Below are 18520 nucleotides of genomic sequence, written 5' to 3' on the forward strand. Positions count from 1 at the left end.
GGAGGTGGGGGGAGGTGAAAAGTGAAAGGGGAGGGGCAGGGAGGGGAGAAGGAGAAGTGGGAGAAGTAGCCCTGATGTCTCATAGCCAAGTGCGGTCCAAGAAAGATGAAAGGAAGAAAAAGAAAACCACTCCACTCAAAAACCAGCGCGAAACCTGTACCTGAACCGAAGGAAGCACAGTGTTTTTAAGACTTGACTTCTCACTTCCCATGTTTACTCGTGAAATATCACGGGTCTCGGTGCTTAAGCACTTGAACACCAGTCCTCCAAAAATGCGAAATTCCTCTCCTTTTGTTAATTTATTGTAGTAATAGATCAGAATGGACCAATTAGACCTTTAGTTTTCATAAGTGAGGTTACTGATTTCTGTGATACTAGTCAATATTTTCATGTTTTACTGAGGGTTTAAAATGAGTGAAAATGGCAGAGACTTGGCAGCTACCTTGGCAGCTTTGAAATCTCATGGTTGTCATGTCAACAGAGACTGGCTTACAGAATGTGTAAATTTTTTCCGTTCAGAAAATAATCGGGTAGGCACATTCTTTTTGTGCCAACTGACTGACTTCTATGTTCTCCGAGCATGTAAAAATCCAGTTGTTTCATATTTTGTTTTACCCATTTTTCAGTATTCTCCCAAAGATTTGGAAAAGTTTGTTTTCGATCAATGGCTACTGGGTGATCTTCGGGAAATAGCCAGCTCTGGGTCGTTACCTCCAAATCTCAGCAACATTTTGAAAACAACAGTGGAAGGAAAAATGGCTTGTCAGGTATCAGTAATGTCAGTACAATTTATTGCCCATGATTGATCTTGTAGCTCTATGATAATAATTTTCTGTATGCAGATTGAATCGTGTATCGACATTGGCCATTCAGCCTATAACCAGATGCAGAGAGTGAGGAAAGAAGATGTTGGCAATTCGCAAATTGATGAGAACAAAGAATATCAACAATCCTGGGAACCAAAGTCAAATCGTTGTCTGCAATTCACCCTCTGTGATGGGGTGCAAACAATCAAAGCTATAGAATATAAGTTTATAAGTCTCCTAAAAACAGATATGATTCCAGGACTAAAGGTAGCATTTTACAGTACTCATATTTTTGGTATCAAATCGCTGGAAAGATAATGGAAACTAGACAACTTTTGTTTATCCTCTTCTCAGATTTTACTCCATGGTCCCATCGAGTGTAGAAGGGGTGTTCTCCTGTTAGAAGAGAAACATGTAACCATTCTTGGAGGAGAAGTTGATGCATTGGCCATTGTCAATGCCTATGAAAATGAACTTGCCAAGAAACTGTAAGTTGCAGTTTAAAAAAAAAAATGTTTTACCAAATAATTTTGCATTAACTATCTATTTTTCTTTTTATTTCAGAAATATACCAGCAAATCCAGATCCTTATAATATGACAGCTCGGCCTACAGTCCCTCAAGTCCAGCCACAGCCTCTGCCTCCTCCAGCTCAACAGCCAGGACAGCAGCACCAACCACCCCAGGCAAATCAAAGAGCGCCACAGATTACTGATAACAGAAGACAGCAAAATCAACCAACACCCCATGCAAATCAACGAGTGTTGCAAATAACTGATAACAGAAGGCCGCAAAATAAGCCTCGAACTGCTAGAGCTTCCGAGCAACCCAAAAAATTAGTACAAAGTGCTCTCTCTTGGTCTAATCAACCTAGACCAGCTCAGGCCAATCCTTCCCAATCTCCAGTAGGTGACCAGTTGTCATTGTATAAGCTCGATATAGTGTTGGTGCTACAAGCAAGCAAAAGTCAACGCTATAAACTGGAATTTTTCCATGCAAAGGTTGACTTCATTGGCGTTTCCTGCATACCTAGCGCTGTTTTTGCCCACTTAACGTTGAAAACACTTCATTTATGCCATTTTCATAGAGGATTTCTAATTTCGAATTTGTAAATTACTTTGGAGTATAGAAAAACTTACAAACCTATGCTACATCGAGCTTATACTGTATTTGTAAGTTGATCTTAGAATGAATTCTTACTTTGCTTCTTTTCAGTCATTAGAATTTGCTGGGAATGATGAAGACTTTATGAACATTCCTCTGGATCCTGCAGATTGGGCAGAGGAAATGAATTATGAAAGTGCTCCAACTCAGAGAAGAAAACCAGATGAAATAAATTCAGCCAGCAAATCAAGTACATCAAACTGGGGAACAGGAAATGCTAACAGATCAACTTGTGCAACCTCCTCAGCTGCTGAATTTTTGAATGAATTTGACGAAAGTGATGAAGCTTTGCTATTACAAGCAGAAGCAAGCTTAGTGGAAAGCTCTGTGTCCAGCTTAGCTCAGAATGAAATCAAAGGCTTCAAATCTAATGCAACACAAAAGAATGCAGGTTCTAGTGTCCCTATTATTCAGAAGAATACTAAAGAAGAAGCTGTTTCTTCTAAAAGGTTGGCTTCATCTGCTCTTCCTGAAGAGTGTCTGAGAAAACCACTTTTTGCAAAGCGCAGAAAAGAAACTTCGTCATCTCAAGAGGTCACATCTAGTACTGATGCAACTAGTACTGATACAAGTTATCTTGCACCTGACCTATTAGATTTTGATGACCCCGCAGAGACATCGAACTCCATTCCAATAAGTTTACCTCCTCAGCCGTTTGTTTATCTTTCGCAAATTAACCAAAGTAAGGTATCTGTTATATATAGAGTGAAAGCAGCTGTGATAACTGTGATAGAAAAGCTTTCTATTTCTCAAGATAAATGGAAATTGTCTGCTAAAATAAGTGATGGATCTGCTAATGTAGTTGTAAAATTTTCAAATGAGGTGAGTAAAATTATAAATTGGGGAAAAAGAGACAGCAGTCTTCTCTTTCTCATCTCTCTTGTACCATTAAATAAATTTGTCTTATCTTTGCCTATTTTGTTCAAGGTTCTAGAAGAATTGTTTGGAATGACTGCAGTAGCACTAAATGAAATGAAAAAGGAGGTAGTTAAACAACCCGAGAAAAAAGAGATAATGAAAAAGGTGGTCATTTATGTACTCAATGTACTCAATCCACTCAAGTACACATCATGTTGACATTACAACCCTTTTATCTGTTTCTAGAAACTGGAAAAAGCTCAGTGCCGTTTAATCAATTTGAATTGCTTATTGGACCTAAAGATGTGTGGTGAAGAACAGCCGCTGGTAGTGGGATTTGAAGATATTTCATCATCAACCATCTCTGCATTGAAAAACAGACACACTTTGTTAAACAGCTGATGGCAGATTAAATAGTTTAAACGAGTTTTAGTTTTAACAGAATAAACAACATACAATATTTTATTTGTTTTGAACATGTATACATAGTTAACATGTTGTATAAAACCAATGACAAGTAGAGTTTTCATTGTGGTCAGAAACTGATGTTTCCCACATTTTCTGATGACCTGAGTCTTACAACAGACTAAGGGTATTTTCAGTCATTAGAAGTCACAAATCGGAAGAAAATTCAAAACACAAATACACCAGAGTACTGTTAAGAAATAACATTAATTATGAATTGGTGCCAAAACCACCACTACTCTTAATTTAATTTCATTACGATAAATCAAGTTAACATAATCTTGGTCCTTTCGCTCTCAACTTGACAGGATAGAGCTTTTTGGTCAGATAAGTATGCAACTTTTAACAACCAAAGAGATCACACAATGCCATTACCAGTAAATGGAACAAATATGAGAACAACTATACAACAGGAGTGTGTTCTGAGAAACCAACCCAAAGATGAAACAGAAGAAAGTATTCTATGCACACCCACATGTTTAGATGGATTGGTTGCAAATACATGGCTTCAAAAAGGACTGGCTCAGGGCTAGCAATAATGTCGTTGTCAGAATGGTGCCATAGGTCCGCCCTCTACATTTACCTGTGCGCAGCTGGGTGGAAGTCCAAACACTGTTCACAGATGGACAACTGTCTTAAATTGCAAGGCAAATCTGATTTCCTATTAAAATAGTGTTTGCCAATATCCATGTGGATTATTATGCAGGAAACTTAAAAGCTAATAAATGCACAGAATTCTTAACAGTACTACATGGCAGGATTGGTGTCATAACTAAATTAAATAATAATAAAATAGAATAACAAGTGGCATCAAAAATAAACTCATCTTACAGTAATCTTACACAGCAACATGGAAGAAAGTCATTGTGGTTTGCAGTGGCGGGCAACATATCTTTCTACATCCACACAGAGCTGCAAACTATGTGCAACCTAAAGTGGAAAACATCTTTAGTACATCCATTCAAACCACTACCAACAATATACTATGATGACTTTCAGAATGTTTTGTTACAATTCACCAAATAAACTTCAACGGGCATGTGTAAAACAACAAGACTGAATTTTGCAGACTAATAAAAAGAAACAATTATAAAAAGTTACACCCATAAGGTCAAAGGAGGTGTCAATTAAAGAAAATTTTGCTAGACTTTTAAAACAATAGATTGAGTAAAAAATGATGATACTTCATAAGTAACAAAACTTGAGAGAGACAAACATTTTGAATGTTGCACCAAATATTGTTAAGAAGACAACAAATTTAAAATACGTTACAACAAACAAATTAATTCCATTGGAAACACCAGCCAAAATCACAGGCAGGCTGTCTTTCATACTCATTCAAAACCTCAACTTACAGGTAATCATGTAGAACAGACAACAAAATAAAATTAGCATGTACAGTATGACTTTCTTCACACCTTGAATTTAATACATACAAACACACAAACAAACTTAAAAAGAAAACAAGCACACACAGTAGTCAGTACATTTTGTTAACCAATAGAGAATAGAAAAAATGTAATGTGGAACATACAATAATTACAACGCTTGCAGCGAACACTTGAACACTCCTCTTATCTAAGCCCCCCCAGGATTACAGAAAAAATAACACTTTGCAAGATGGAAAGCATCAAAACAATTGAAGTGAAGGAATGTGCAATATTAAAAAAACAGGGGATATTATCCATTAACTTAAGGTACAAAAGGCACAGAAATAAGAACCAAGGGAAAGTAAAGACAAAAGAGAGTACTCGAATCAACCATGATCACAGACATACTTTGTAACAAATTTAGATTTCATCTACCAATGAAGAATGTGTCATAAGAACGATAAGCCTTATTAACTCGCATTGATACCTCTGATTCCTACCTCTAATAACTACTGTATGCTGCATTCTAATTGTCACAAACTGCGGGAATGATTTTAAATTTCTCTTGAAGTATTGTCACTTGAATGAGAAACAATTCACCTAAAAACTCTTATTTAATCTACAAAATGTTTCCTAAACACTGCCTAGGTTCCTAAATGTACAAAATTTATCACTCTTCTATTCATTTGCTGTACATATCCACAATGACATAAGTAAGTGTACAAAAGTACAGGCACCATCTTAATAACCATGTAGTAATAAATATAAGTCATTATACAATCAAATATACAAGCCCGTATGATTAATTTTAACGCAGTTGGAAAGCATCTGTTAACAGCCAACAGGTCTTTAGTTAAGTAACTGATAAGCAATAAATCGATAAGGCTTCACACATACACATTTTCATGTAATAAATTGTTCTCTTCCAAGTAAAAAAGAAAATGGCACCCAGTTGTTAAGAGCTGGACTGCCTTTAATTTCTCTTCCATAAAGGTATAAGAGAAACGAGCTTAGATGTAGCTAAACTAGACATATGTTTACCTAAATTTCTAGTGAAATAGAAGTGCTGTGATATGAAATGAATATGTAAGAGTTCGGAAGACAGTCTAAAGTGGTCCTTCATACAAGACCAATACTCGTTAAAATACCACAAATGAGACCACTACTAAAAGGTCTACGGCTATGAAGACAGCTTGGACCAATAAGAGATATGTCCAGTACAGAAAAGAAGCTGTCAGCTTTGAGACTAGCATTTGTATGACAAATGTTACAAAGGTTACTACACTACCATCCAAGCACTTTAAAAATGCATCTATTTTAGAAATAACTAACTATCTAGGATAGACCTTAAGGGCACAGTACATGAGGGACAAGAGGCATTGAATTAGTACTGTACATATTAAATGTGAGATACACCCAAACAAACAAGTTACCAAAATGAAGTAAATTATAACTACTAATCCCAAATCAGTAATAGGATAGTTCTCAGATTTTATTAGTGACCACAATTTGATATGCAATGAAGAGGGAAAATTTAGAATTTTGACTCAGAATTTTAAGGGTATCTATAATGAGTTTGCTTGCCATTTAAATTTACTATTCATGACCCACATCTGACCTATGCTTCCATCACAAGGTCTAAGGAGAGGCATGGAGGTGTCCCGAACATCTGGTTTTGTGAGACACTGTCCTGTATTTACATGTTTTATAGTTTGAGCCTGAAAGTAAATATAAAAATAAATTAGCAAATTGAAAGAAAATAGAATACACAACAATAATTATATCATACATACATTTTTATCGTAAACCCAAAGTTGGTTTCCACCCATACCATGACATCGCACAAGTTTAACAGGCCCTTCAGGACTGGTTGCGTCAAGACAATTGTCATCAGACATGATCTGTTGGCGACGAGTGTAAGCAAACACCTGAAATAAATGATAGCAAACATTAAAGCACATGCAAAAAGAATTATTGTTGCTGCCATGATCACAAGTAAAATACCCCAAAAGGGTCTTGGCTCTTGGTGTATGTCTTGGTTATACAGAAAATTAATTAAATAGGAACAGTAAAAATCACATTGAATATCAAAACTTTAGCCTACCTGATTACCACCGAGGCCATGACAGTAGCTCACTCCAAGATTTTCACCACTTTTATGGCCCATTGTATCCAAACAGTTTTGAGTTTCTACATTGCGAACCTAAAAAATATTGAAAAGAACAAATATTTGTCAGTTCATGGGCAAGATGAGCTTGGTATAATAAAAGCATGTCCATCAGTGCTCACCTCTCCTAAATGATAGTAATCAAGAGGCATTTGTGACTCAGGGTACACATTTTCTAGGTACCAACGGAAACTCTTGCATTTTAATTTGTGACGTAAAGATTTCCTCTGAGTCACATCTCCCACATCTACACTGCGGGCTCCTAAAACCAATAAAAAAGAAATGATCACATAACTGAGACATGATCTCCAAATTAGAAATAAAGTAAACCTCACTTAACATGCAAGTAATCAAAAAGTTCCTTTGCCCCTTCTAAAATTTAAGTCAAAGCGTTTGCTGACAAAGGCCCAACAACATTGTGGGTATGTGGGTGCTTAGCCCATTGGTTAGTCAAAAATTCTTACAAACACAAAAGCAGAACTATCCCCACAATGAAAAAAGGTAAATAGCAGAAGCACTTCTCACAATACTCTCACACAGTCGTTAGTCCAGTTAAAATGTACTATGTAAGTCAAGTTGATGTTTCTCAACAATTCCAAAAAAACATGCTAAGTTTTCAAAATTAAAAGTCATTCTACATAAGGGACAAACACAAATCAAAGCAAAAAAAAAAATCACGATGTGAACTTAATTTACACATTTTCATGAACAACAGGTGTGTCTAACCTGGGTTAATGCTGTAGTAAAACTCTTTCCATTCATCCAACCACACCTCTGCCAGACGCGCATTATTATGGTTGACAATTTTAGACGTTCCACCAGGGAAGGTATAAGGAGTAGACTTGCGAAAAACATGGCCAACATGAGAGCATGTTGCTATTTCCACTTGACCTCCACACATCCAAACCTAAGCACCACACACCATACACCAGACAAAGCACATGCAAATTAATAACATGTTAAATTTATTTTAAAATACAGATAGACAGAGATAGACTTTTTCAGGATAGTTTTAGTTAAAAAGGGACATGAGAACATTAGATTGCACACTATAAGGGCATAGAGGCATCAGAAGGTCAAAAAAAAAAATTAAAAAAATGTGAATTTTGCAAATTTAGGAGAACCCAAGCAAAGGGAACAACTTCATGAGAAAAGAGAATGTGAGAAACTGTAAATGTTTATTGTAAGGAACCCAGGTTAAGGAAAATGAGATCCACCCCTAATTTCTTGTTAAAGAGGAAATAGAAAAAAAAGAGCGACAAAAGCACAGAATTAATCGGAACTGATTACATTTACACCCATTCCTTTCAGGACCAAATCCATAAACAACTTCCCCAACATAACAGCCCTTCAACAAACAAGCAGAAGAAACACAAGTAAGGTACAATGGTGTTAGAAATTTGGTTAGGTGTCTTGGTTAGTAACAATTGTTACAGTTTGCTTTAAACAACAACAACAAACCACCCAGGCCACAAAGCAAACACACAACACATGTGTGAAACCCGATTTCTACCTGGATTCATGGCGTAATAAAAATCTCGCCATTCGTCCATCCACACTTCAGCAACTCGGGCTGCATTGTGCAGGACAATTTTGGACACACCACCCGGGAAAGTATATGGAGATTTGTCCCGAAACACGTGTCCCACATGTGAGCACGGAATTATCTCCAAAATCCCACCACACTGCCACACCTGAAATTAACTCTGAGATGACATTTCCACAAGCAACAGCAGGCCAAATTTAATTAGGAATACTGCATTTCAATCTTCTTTTACTACTTTTTTATATAACACATACAAATAACTGTCTTTTGATTTAAAAGAAAAAAGGACAAAATGAAAATTAATGCCCTTATAGTCAAGTCAATACTGAAGAATCAAAAAAGCAGTATAAAACAGGAAAACTGCTGGAAAAAGTGAAAGAGGTTACAAAAATTTAAATGGTGAAGACAAACTTACCCTGAATGACATTTCAAGATTTTCTCCTCCCCAGATGTCCATTCCTTCATCGTAGGATCCAAGATGATAGAAATAGTCTTTGTCAATAGAGAAAAGGCCACCCGCCATGGTTGGGGTGCGAAGAGGAGCTGTGCGATCATTGCCACGTCTTTCCATCTCTCTTTGTGGAACTCTATACCTGTTTAATTAAAGCAATAAATTGAGAAGTTAGTTTGAGAATTACTTGAGGAAATTTTTTCTTGGTTGAAATTATTATATTAAGTCTGACACACCATCTGAAGTTTAATTTCCAGTTAAATCCTCCCCATGTCATATCAGAAGCACTGATGTACTCAAATGTGTCATCAGCTATGACGTCTATAATAGGACAGGCCACTGTTGTCCTACAAAGGAAAAAATAACAAAGTAGAGAAAGTTTATAGTATAGTAGGTCTACAAAAGAATAAATAAGCTGTGAGTGGTTTCTGATAATGCTATTGAAATAGATTCCGCATACCTGTCTTCTGCTATGCGAGCAAGTAAAGGCTCTAACCAGCCCTCTGTACATTCACAATGTGCATCAAGGAATGTGATGACTTCTCCTTTGACATGTTTGGCTCCAAGCAATCTAGCACGAATCAAGCCGGAGCGTTTTTCAGTACGGAATACGTGCACTGGGACAGGCAACTTGGCTACATAATCCTCCAATTGCCTTCCTAAGTGTTCTGTAAAGAATTTTTTTATGCATTTTTAATTAAGATAAATTGTTTCTAGTTACTAATGCAGCTAGTACTGAGATGTACATTTCAATTTATATGAAAGTTTCAAATAGTGAGTCCAAAGATATTAGGTAGATTACCTCTTTCACTGGCATCATCAACAAGAATTATTTCCCGTAGTAAGGGTCTTGGACTACGATTGATAACAGACCATACTGTTCTCAAAAGAGTGGACCAGGCTTCATTGTGAAATACTATGACAATTGAAGTGGTGGGGAGAAGTTTTGGATAGTTCTTGCTTTTGCACCTGGAAAGAAGAATAAAATTTATTAAGTATGAACCACTGAAGTTGAATTTCTGTATAATACAAAATAATGATGCAGAATCAGTACCCTTCTAATCTGACATCAGCAAGAGAACGATTGAATGATATCATATCACTGGCAAGCAAGTTAAATTGATTCAACTTGAATTTTTCTTTCATCAAAGCTTCTTTTTCTGGTGGAATTGTAACAGCCTTTCCATTCTCCCCTGGCATGCCAGGGTTTTCTGGAACTGGAGGTACCACTCTCCATCTTCGTAACTGTGATGGTTTGTATGTTTTATCTTCTTCAGCCTTCCCTCTGTCGTGTAACTGTTCATACAAAATTCCTCGGCCCTTACTATTACTTAAAATAGCACCTCCGTCGGAATGCAATGCAGAAGCTGATCCCGCAGCAGCATTAATTTCATTGTCTTTACACTTCCAGCCGCCTCCACCTAAGCAGTCTGAGTAAAAGGCAAGTAGTGCCACATCTACTAAAATCCAAACCAAGGAGGTAATTAAAATGATTTTGCATGTATGAATGCGTACTTTTGTTCGAAACATGATAAAAGTAGGCTGCTATTTCCTAGCGCTAGAACTGATATGCAAAGACTGACATTGATAAAAGTGTTCAGCTTGTGTAAGAGTTGGTTTGAAAGCACAAAAATCCATGTGATGAGCTATGCACTTGTAGAATTAATCTTCATTTGATCTGGGTGATATGCTCCAATTTCTTCTCACAAGCTGGCTTGTCAGCATGACTAATTTGGTGATATGTTGCCCATCCTGAAAGAAGCAAAATTATCTAGCATTAATCATCCACACATCAAATCACATTCCAGAGACGTAAAATAATACATCAAGAGCTGTAAATAAAACTCGACTAATGTTTGGTGAACTATGAGGACATTTAAGGCTAAGGAACAGGATGCAAGATGAGAAAAATAAGCACACAGATGACAATTTGTAAAAAAAATCTTGGGGGGGGGGCGGGAATAAACTAAACAAACTTGCCAACAGGCGACCTGACAGACAACACACAGACAGGCCCCCAAACTAAACGACCCGCGGTCGCGCAGGGTCTGGATTCGGCCCTTAAAATCCAGTCGCGACCTACCGACGACAGCGCGTTCAGCGCAAGGGCATTTGGCGGGGCGAAAAAGGGAAAACCGAGCCGGCAGCCGCCCTCGGTCCTTGTTCCTTGCGCGAGGCGAGAACACCTAGGCCAATAACCTCGCAGGACCTCAACGCCTCCTCCATGGCGACCTGGCCGGACCTGCGCAAGGGGCAGGAGCAGGGACGCCGAGGATTCCAGAGCATCGGCCGAATCCACGCCACAAATGCATCACGGTGCACCGAGGGGTTGCAACTTACACCAGGAGGAGCCAGGATGGATTTTGACAACCTTGCTGTCACTTCTCTCCAGCAGGGCGCACTACGTCTACAAGTTGTTTGGCGAAGTCGCCGCCAGATGGCAGCACCGCGCGAGCTTAGCGCACACACAGCTGCCGCACACGTCAGCGGCTGTGTGTGAGAGCGACTTGCGGAGAGAGGCAGAGAGAGGGAAATGTTGGGACACATTGGTGTGTGTGCGCGTGATTACCTATAGGGTACCTGCAGGGCATCTATACTTGTGCCCCACGCCTCATAACGCTACTCCTGGTGCGTTTTCTATTCAAAGGGGAATTACCAATCAACCCATTTGCTCCCTTTGCCACTCCGTACGTAGGCTGAAAGTGCCACTTTGCCCTCCCCCCCCCCTTTTAGGCCGATCCTGGATCCATCCTCAATTAATCACGGTTCTCGGTTTTGGTCTCGTTCGGCGTGTCACGTGGCGAGGCGCGCCAAATTTCCGTTTTATCGAGCGGCACCTTTATCACTCGCAGTGCCACCGCTACAACAGCCACGAGCAGCTACGCGGCGCCGCGGGGAGGCGGGGGCAAGGCGGAGGCGAGGCGACGTTGCACTCTGCCAGAAAACCGGCCATTCTCAACGATGCCGGGCGTGGACAGTGGACGAGACAGTGGACTTCCCCGGCAGGCCGCTCCCGCCTAAGGACTCGCCCTGCTGCCCTGCACCCCGGGGTCCCGTTTTCCATTCGGTGTAATCTTAATCCATTCCCTGAAGCTCGCGTCGAAGCACCCATCCGGCCGGGCTGGCCAGGGCTGGCATGGCGCCACTTCGCGCCACTTCCGTTCCAAGGGATGCAAATGAGCAACCACCAATACACGAAAAGCAGAGGAGGCCGCCGCTGGACCGACTGGTGTTCGGAGTCCGGCCCGTCCGGCGTGGCGCCATGACGCGGGCCGCAGGCTGCTCGCTAGCTGCTCGCTGCAGGCGGGGCGGCGTGGCGGGCGAGGCGGCGCAGGACGGCAGGATGAGACAAGGCCCTTTCTCCAGGGGACGGCGGGCCTGGCGGGCCGCGGCGTAAATCACTTGTGTTTCGACGCGTGCAGGCGGCGCAGCGCGGCACCGCAGGACAGCCGAGACGGAGACGGAGATGGCCCAGAGGACGACGTCGAGGATGAGCATGGAGGGGAGAAGGTCACAGCCACTTTCTCGGGATCGCTGGCCCCGGCAGCCCCGGCCACCCCGGCGCGGCACGCGGCACGCCATCCGTGATGTAATTTTTTCGCCCTTGCCGCCCGGCTTGCCGCCCGGCGAAGATGCGGCCGATGCAGCCCGTATGGCAGCGTGATAACGCACAGCCCACGGCACTTCCCCGACGGCCTGACCCTGCCGGCGTCCGAGGGGTCAGTGCCCTCCGGCAGCGGTGCGCGCAACTCGCTTCTCGCGCAGTCTGCAGGGCCGGCAGGGCCGGAGGGAAGGTTTGTTGTTTTTTCGAGCGCTCCAGGCTCCAGAGTGCAGGCGTAGAAGTCCAAAGCCGCTCACTCCGTCGCCCTCCCCACGGTGCCGTTCTATTGTATTTCGCTTTGGAGGGTGGCGGCGCCCGCCTCGCCCGCCTCGCTCGCCCCGCTTGCCCAGCGAGAGTGGCGTGGGTATTGCTCTGCAGCTCTGCGCTTGTCTCGCTACTGATCGTTTCTCACGAGAAACCCCAACAACGGCCTGCCTGCCGCCTGCCGTATGCATCTGCCGCGAGCAGGCCAACGCCAACAAGGCCGGGACGTTGGTGCCGGGCCGCGGCAAGCCAAGCCACGCCCTGCTGGCAATTGCAATCGCATCGCACGACCGTGAGGCAACGACGAACACTCGCCGAGCACTCGTGCGGGCCTGCCACGGCCTGCCACGGCCTACGGGTACCCAGGGTACCGGTGCGGTGAGTAGCTGAGTAGCTGACGAGCGTGGAGTGCGGTGATGAGTACAGGAGATGATAACACCAAGGGCTTCGCGATGACGATGATGACGATGACGCACTCGAACGAGGTGCCGGCCGAGGACGCCGCCTGCGGGACGCGGGCCGCCGCACAGTGCACGTAGCGCTAACGGTGCTCCAACCGGCGCGCGAACTGTCATCGAGTCGATCAGATGGATTCCACTTCGATCACACGACGATGCTGCGTTCGGCGGGCGCTGGCGGCGGGGCACTAGGGACCGTTGTGGCACCAGACGACGACAGCAGGCACTAGATACCCCCACAATCACACGCATCCTAACACGCACACACGCACTAGCAACCGTCGCGGCAGCAGACGACGTCGGCACGCACTAGACACCCCCACAAAGACACGCACACACTCACATGCACTTGGATGACACTCCTAGACGCACAGACAGGCGCACCGTACCGGTGTGCGTACGACGGCGCACCGGTATGCCAAGGCGGGGGCTCGGCGGTGCGGACGGTCCGCGACGTTGCCTCTCGCGCGCGCCGTGGCCAAGTGCCCCGCCGGGCTGGCGCGTGCCTCCCCCTCCCTCACCGCCCCCCGCGGACCGCCGCAGCGTGGCCTAGGCCCGCGGCCCCGTTGCCCCGCTGCCCCGCTGCCCCGCCACTGGGCCGCTGCGAGGCTGCCGAGACCCCCACCGCATTCCCTACCTGTGCTCACGACCCCTGAAAATGATCGCAGCTCGCGCATTGTTTTTGAGTGTGTCACGGTGTCATGATCTTTGGAAAGTATGATTGTTCGGGCCTCCCACCGGAGGCACTCGCTGCGACTCGCTGCGACTCGCTGCGACTCGCTGGCACCGGTGCCCTGCGCGAACCGCGGGAAAAGCCCGTCCAGTGACCAGGACCTGCCAGGGCCTGCCAGGACCGGGAAAGCGGTGCCGGCCGAGCGGCCAGCGGGTGGCGGGGTGGCGGGGTGGCGGCCCGGAGCGCCTGCGAACGCGGCGCAGGCAGCACCGCCACGCCGACGAGCTCGGCGGGCCGGCCTACCCCGCCGACTGCAGGCGCTAGGCCGCCGCAAGCGCCGCACGGGCCGCAAGCCCTGCGACTCTGTGACGACACTCCAGCAACCGCAGTAACGCACTAGTCCGCCCCCTCCCCGCCAAACCGTCGCCCGTGAAATGGCGTAATTTCCCCCTCCCCGCCCCCTGCCGCTCTTTGACGCCGCCATTCCAGCGAGGTGCGACTCGATTTCGCCGCCGCCGCAGTCTTCTCCCCGGAGGTGGCCGTCGTCGTCAAGAGGGAGATGCCCCGGAGAAGCCCAGCAGACTGATTCGGAGATTCAGTTTAGTCGCTCCGCCGCTCTCGCACCTCAACAGGACGCCCCACGAGTGCAAGAGAAACAGGGCGACGAAATAACGACTCTCGGAATCAGTCTGCAGGCGACGCTTCGCGGCTCCTGCGAGGCAGAGCGAGGTCCCCGCGGCGACGCCGAGGACGACCCGCGCGCAAATCGTCGGCGTCCTGGCGCCACTATCGCTGCTAGTGCCGTGGCAGTGCCGTGGCAAGGGTACGGAGGCCAGCAGGGACAGGGCCAGAGGACCGCTGCCAGGCCAGCCGATGCCCCATTCCCGCGAAAGTTGCTGGAAACCGCTTCCTGCTGCGCTGCACTGCACTGTCCCCGCGGCCGGCCCCGGCCCGCCCCGCCCAGCCCCGCCCAGCCCCGCCCAGCCCCGCCCTGCAGGCCCGGCTGCACTTTGCGCATTTAGCTCAGGACTGCGGTCGGTGTCGCTGGTCGTTTCGTTGCTCCCGGCGGCCAGGGCAGGGTGGAGGGCAGGGTGGAGGGCAGGGTGGAGGGCAGGGTGGAGGGCAGGGTGGAGGGCAGGGTGGCATGGTTCGCCCGCCTCGCGCAGCATCAGCATCCCTCGCATCGCATCGTCTGGCAGGCCGCTGTTTGTTTGGCCCGGCCGGCTGGCCGGCCAACAGGCCGACAGGGTTTGGGTTGGAGCCTGGCCGGCCTGGCCGAGGAGCCGGAGCCCGAACAGCCGGCGCAGTCTCATTCGGAACAGGGCTTCGTCGCTCTGTCTCACTCCGCGGCTCCCGCGGGACGGGACGGCCCACGAGTGCGAGAGGGGCAGAGCATCGAAAGCGCGCGCTGCCCGGAATCAGCCGGCAGTAACACGGCCAACTCCTCGTTTCATTCCACTCGGCCCCCCGAGGCCCCAGACGAGGCCCCAGCACCGCGCATTCATATTCACATTCGCATTCCCATTGAACGCGCCGCGCGCCGCATCGGCAGCGGGAAACACGTTCGCGGTAACTGGAGTAGCGTGCCAGCCTGCCGGCTTGGCTTCCCGGCCGTGCACTTCGCGTCCAACATCCACCCACGCCTACACTGAAGACTAGCACACTGCCGGGCCCCGAAAACGGACGCACGGCGAGTCGTCGCTCCGTCTCTCGCAGCCATTCGGCACGCCTCGTGAGTGCGAGTGAGAGAGAGAGAGAGAGCCAGAGCGAACGAGGAAAGCTAGTTCGGAATCGCACTGCTCGCTGCAAGCCGGAGGCGCGCGGTGAGCATCGCCGTTTTTATGTCTACGGCAATCTCAAAGGGGCATCCGCGGGTCAAACTGGAGAGCAAGCTGCAAAAGCGGCAACCGGGAGGGGGAGGGGGAGGGGGGTCGTTTCGCTCGCTCCGGGAGGCTTTGTTCCGGACTTCCCTGCAACGCTATACCGCGCCAGCCCGCTACCGCCAGCCAGCGCTACCGGGAGGAAGTGAGTCGCGGTGGGCTTCGGCTCCAGGCCGCTCCAGGCCGCTCCAGGCCGCTCCAGGCCGCTCCAGGCCGCTCCAGGCCGCTCCAGGCCGCTCCAGGCCGCTCCAGGCCGCTCCAGGCCGCTCCATCCCGCCCGGTGACGTGGCGCTTCCAGGCGCCCCCCTTTCGCAAGAGTGTGATGATGCTGGATTGTCCCACTTTGGGCGAATTTGTCACGCAGCGCTGGCAAGCGGGACCGGACCAGCCAATGAGCATGGGCAGCCGAGTTAGAGGCACTCGCAGTGGTTCTGCAGCGTTCGACGATGGGCACTCACACACACACACACACACACACATATATACATGCACACACACACACTCACGCTGTGTCCGAGTAGTTGGCGCTGTCCGAGTAGTTGCCGCTGCCAGGCCTAACTGTACAGACAGACCGCTGGCCAGCAAGGTTTATGAGTCGGGCATGTCGACCCGATTTCAATTTCCCCTCCGAGATGGCCCTCCCGGGTGACACCATGGCGGCAGCCCTTGGGCACGCCCGCCGACGGGCTGGGCGGGCTGCTGCTGGACGCGTGGGTAAGACTTGACTCGTAATAATATTTTTTTGGCACAGGAGCAGCTTCGCGCAGCTTTATGTTTGTTGGCCCTGCGTGGCCTCTCTGAGGGCCGAAAGGGACGCCCCACGAGAGTACGAGAGAGACAGAAGCACTGCGAGGAGCACCGCCCCTTTCCGAGGCCACAGAGGAGTCAAACTCCAGGCAGACTCCGGCCATGCCACTTTGAGTCCAGTGGCTGGTCGGGCCGGCTCGTGGTCTCCAGCGGTTTGGGCGTAAAGTTCGCCCGAGCCACTCCACTGCCCCGCCGGCCTCCGCCCCACCTCGCCGTTGACCACCGGCCAGCGCCACGGCCAGCGCGGGGAAGGTCAAGGTCATGCTGAAGCTGGAGAGCGCGTATAGAAGAGGCTCTTTCGAGTTGGCACCACCAGATTTGTGAATTTTACCCAGGGAAAAAAAGAAAGAAATAAAGCGTGCTGGAACTTATGGCAGGGTCTGTAGGGCTCATTATTTCTTCATACTTAGCGTGCGTGAGTGTGAGTTTGCGTTGATGTGCTTGTGTGTGTGTGTGTGTGTGTGTGTGTGTGTGTGTGTGTGTGCGCGCGCGCGCGAGTGTGTATGAGTGTGGCCACAGGGGCCGCCATAATGTGAGAGAGGCTGATTGTATCGCAGAGGCAGGCTAAAATGACTTGCGTGGGAATCACAACCGCCCCCGCCACTGTTTTTTTTTTTTAATAATTATGTTTCACATTTTTTCCACACAAGGTTTAAATTTTAGTTTTCCGGTGTCCTTCGTTGCCCCTCCCCCCGTTTTTCAACCACACAACAACTGAAATTTTAGTTAGAAGTACACACACGCGCCTCGTTCAAAACTAACTGTGGCCGTCTTTCAGCTGGGGCCTCGCCCCTTCCCAGCCCGGCTAGTACGGTAAAACAAGAGTCAGGTCTTATTTCCATCTTTCTGCTGCGTGTAAACAGATGCTAGATGGTTCCGAAAGTTAAGGCAGCCTCCACGCGGGACCGCATGCACCGCACGGCGCGGCCGGAGTGCTGTCCCTTGCCGTCCAGGACGTGGTCGTCCACTGCCTGCTCTTGCCGGACACAAATAGTACCCCGGCTGCCCCGTGCTCAGCATATGCCGTTGCGTGGGGCACCCATAGATATCCCAGAGGCGAATGAAAGGAGACGGGGGGAGGGATAGAACAAACTCAAATATTTCCCTTGGCTCGGTACGGCCGAGTTTGAAACCACAACGATTGTTCAGAGACGCCGCCAGGCGCTGCTGTTGCTGCTCCGCCCCCACGCCGCCATCCAGGCCGCCTTCCAGGCCGCGGTGCCTCGCGGTGCCGGGGACGGCAGCCCATTCCGTTTTCTCCCATCGCTTGACTGCCCTGCCTAGCCCGCCCTGCCTAGCCTGCCCTGTCCAGGCCCAGCCAGGGCGGCTGGCCGGCCGGCTCCAGACTTGCCCCTCCACACGTCAGGCCCGTCCAGGCCCGTCCAGGCTCCAGCGCCGGCCGGGCAGGTTTCTGGAGAAGACATCATCCGGAGGTTCCGCACTAGCTACGCCCTTGCCCTCCCTCTCCCCTCCCCTCCCCGCGTGCTCACGGCGCGGCGCGGCGCGGCGGCGCGGCTCCTGGCTACGCCATTGCGCAACGCACCAGCATCATCGTCTAGATCGGCAAGGCTGCGGCTTGCAAGCATTGCCATTCCCATTTCACCTGTTTTGTTTATTCGAGGCGCTTGCCCGCTTTCATCTGGACGGCGGGCGGCGCGAGCGGCCTTCTGTGGGCACTACACTGTCCTCGCACTGACTGGCCGGGCTGTGCCGCCAACGACCCCACCGCCACCAGACGCGGGCAGAACCCTTATGTAGGAGGAACGCGCGTTCGTTGCCAGCTTGCAGCATTTTAAAGAAATATTTGACGGAAGTAATCCGACCTTTGCAGACCGCAGCCAGGGCGGGGTCTGATTCCGAATCGGCTCCCTCTCCCTCGCACTCATGGGGCGCCCCGCAAAACGACAGAGCGACAAAGCACCGGTTCGGAACTTGTGTTTGCGAGTCGCCGGCACGCCACGCTGGTTCGTTAGCCCCGGGAACGGGTGGCAGCGAGATGGGGCCTAATGGT

The 18520-nt window shown here is 48.2% G+C and overlaps 2 protein-coding genes across 5 annotated transcripts; one reads left to right on the forward strand and one right to left on the reverse strand.

The window, feature by feature from the left end:
- The first annotated feature begins 112 nt into the window (after positions 1–112).
- On the forward strand, positions 113–3287 carry LOC117647064 (recQ-mediated genome instability protein 1-like). The gene is made up of 8 exons (XM_034388559.1): positions 113–530; positions 627–767; positions 843–1073; positions 1161–1294; positions 1371–1710; positions 2021–2791; positions 2897–2992; positions 3074–3287. Exons 1-8 carry the CDS (start codon positions 411–413, stop codon positions 3227–3229), a joined length of 1989 nt encoding a protein of 662 aa, XP_034244450.1. The 5' UTR covers positions 113–410; the 3' UTR covers positions 3230–3287.
- On the reverse strand, positions 3272–13626 carry LOC117647071 (polypeptide N-acetylgalactosaminyltransferase 5). Of its 4 annotated transcripts, none has more exons than XM_034388600.1 (11): positions 11167–11323; positions 9881–10578; positions 9629–9795; positions 9287–9494; positions 9063–9173; positions 8791–8968; positions 7556–7736; positions 6952–7091; positions 6767–6865; positions 6456–6590; positions 3272–6380 (listed from the first exon to the last, which is right to left on the reverse strand). In XM_034388600.1, exons 2-11 carry the CDS (start codon positions 10354–10356, stop codon positions 6228–6230), a joined length of 1848 nt encoding a protein of 615 aa, XP_034244491.1. In that variant the 5' UTR covers positions 10357–10578; positions 11167–11323; the 3' UTR covers positions 3272–6227. The 4 variants fall into 4 exon arrangements, with proteins under 4 accessions (XP_034244491.1, XP_034244463.1, XP_034244473.1 ...); XM_034388572.1 differs by lacking the exon at positions 7556–7736 and adding an exon at positions 8343–8523; XM_034388582.1 differs by lacking the exons at positions 7556–7736; positions 11167–11323 and adding exons at positions 8343–8523; positions 13493–13626 and having other exon boundaries at positions 6228–6380.
- Between the last annotated feature and the right edge of the window lie 4894 nt (positions 13627–18520).

This window comes from Thrips palmi, unplaced genomic scaffold, assembly GCF_012932325.1.
Source record: "Thrips palmi isolate BJ-2018 unplaced genomic scaffold, TpBJ-2018v1 HiC_scaffold_10, whole genome shotgun sequence".
NCBI classification, from domain to species: Eukaryota; Metazoa; Arthropoda; class Insecta; order Thysanoptera; family Thripidae; genus Thrips; species Thrips palmi.

Coding starts and splice junctions, on each gene's coding strand:
- LOC117647071 (XM_034388600.1), bottom strand. CDS start 10,356: ATGTTTCGAACAAAAGTACGCATTCATACATGCAAAATCATTTTAATT. Junction 9,495..9,628: donor TGATGATGCCAGTGAAAGAG/GTAATCTACCTA, acceptor AATTCTTTACAG/AACACTTAGGAAGGCAATTG. Junction 7,092..7,555: donor TTACTACAGCATTAACCCAG/GTTAGACACACC, acceptor TATTGGTTTTAG/GAGCCCGCAGTGTAGATGTG.
- LOC117647064 (XM_034388559.1), top strand. CDS start 411: ATGAGTGAAAATGGCAGAGACTTGGCAGCTACCTTGGCAGCTTTGAAA. Junction 768..842: donor AAGGAAAAATGGCTTGTCAG/GTATCAGTAATG, acceptor TTCTGTATGCAG/ATTGAATCGTGTATCGACAT. Junction 1,711..2,020: donor CCAATCCTTCCCAATCTCCA/GTAGGTGACCAG, acceptor GCTTCTTTTCAG/TCATTAGAATTTGCTGGGAA.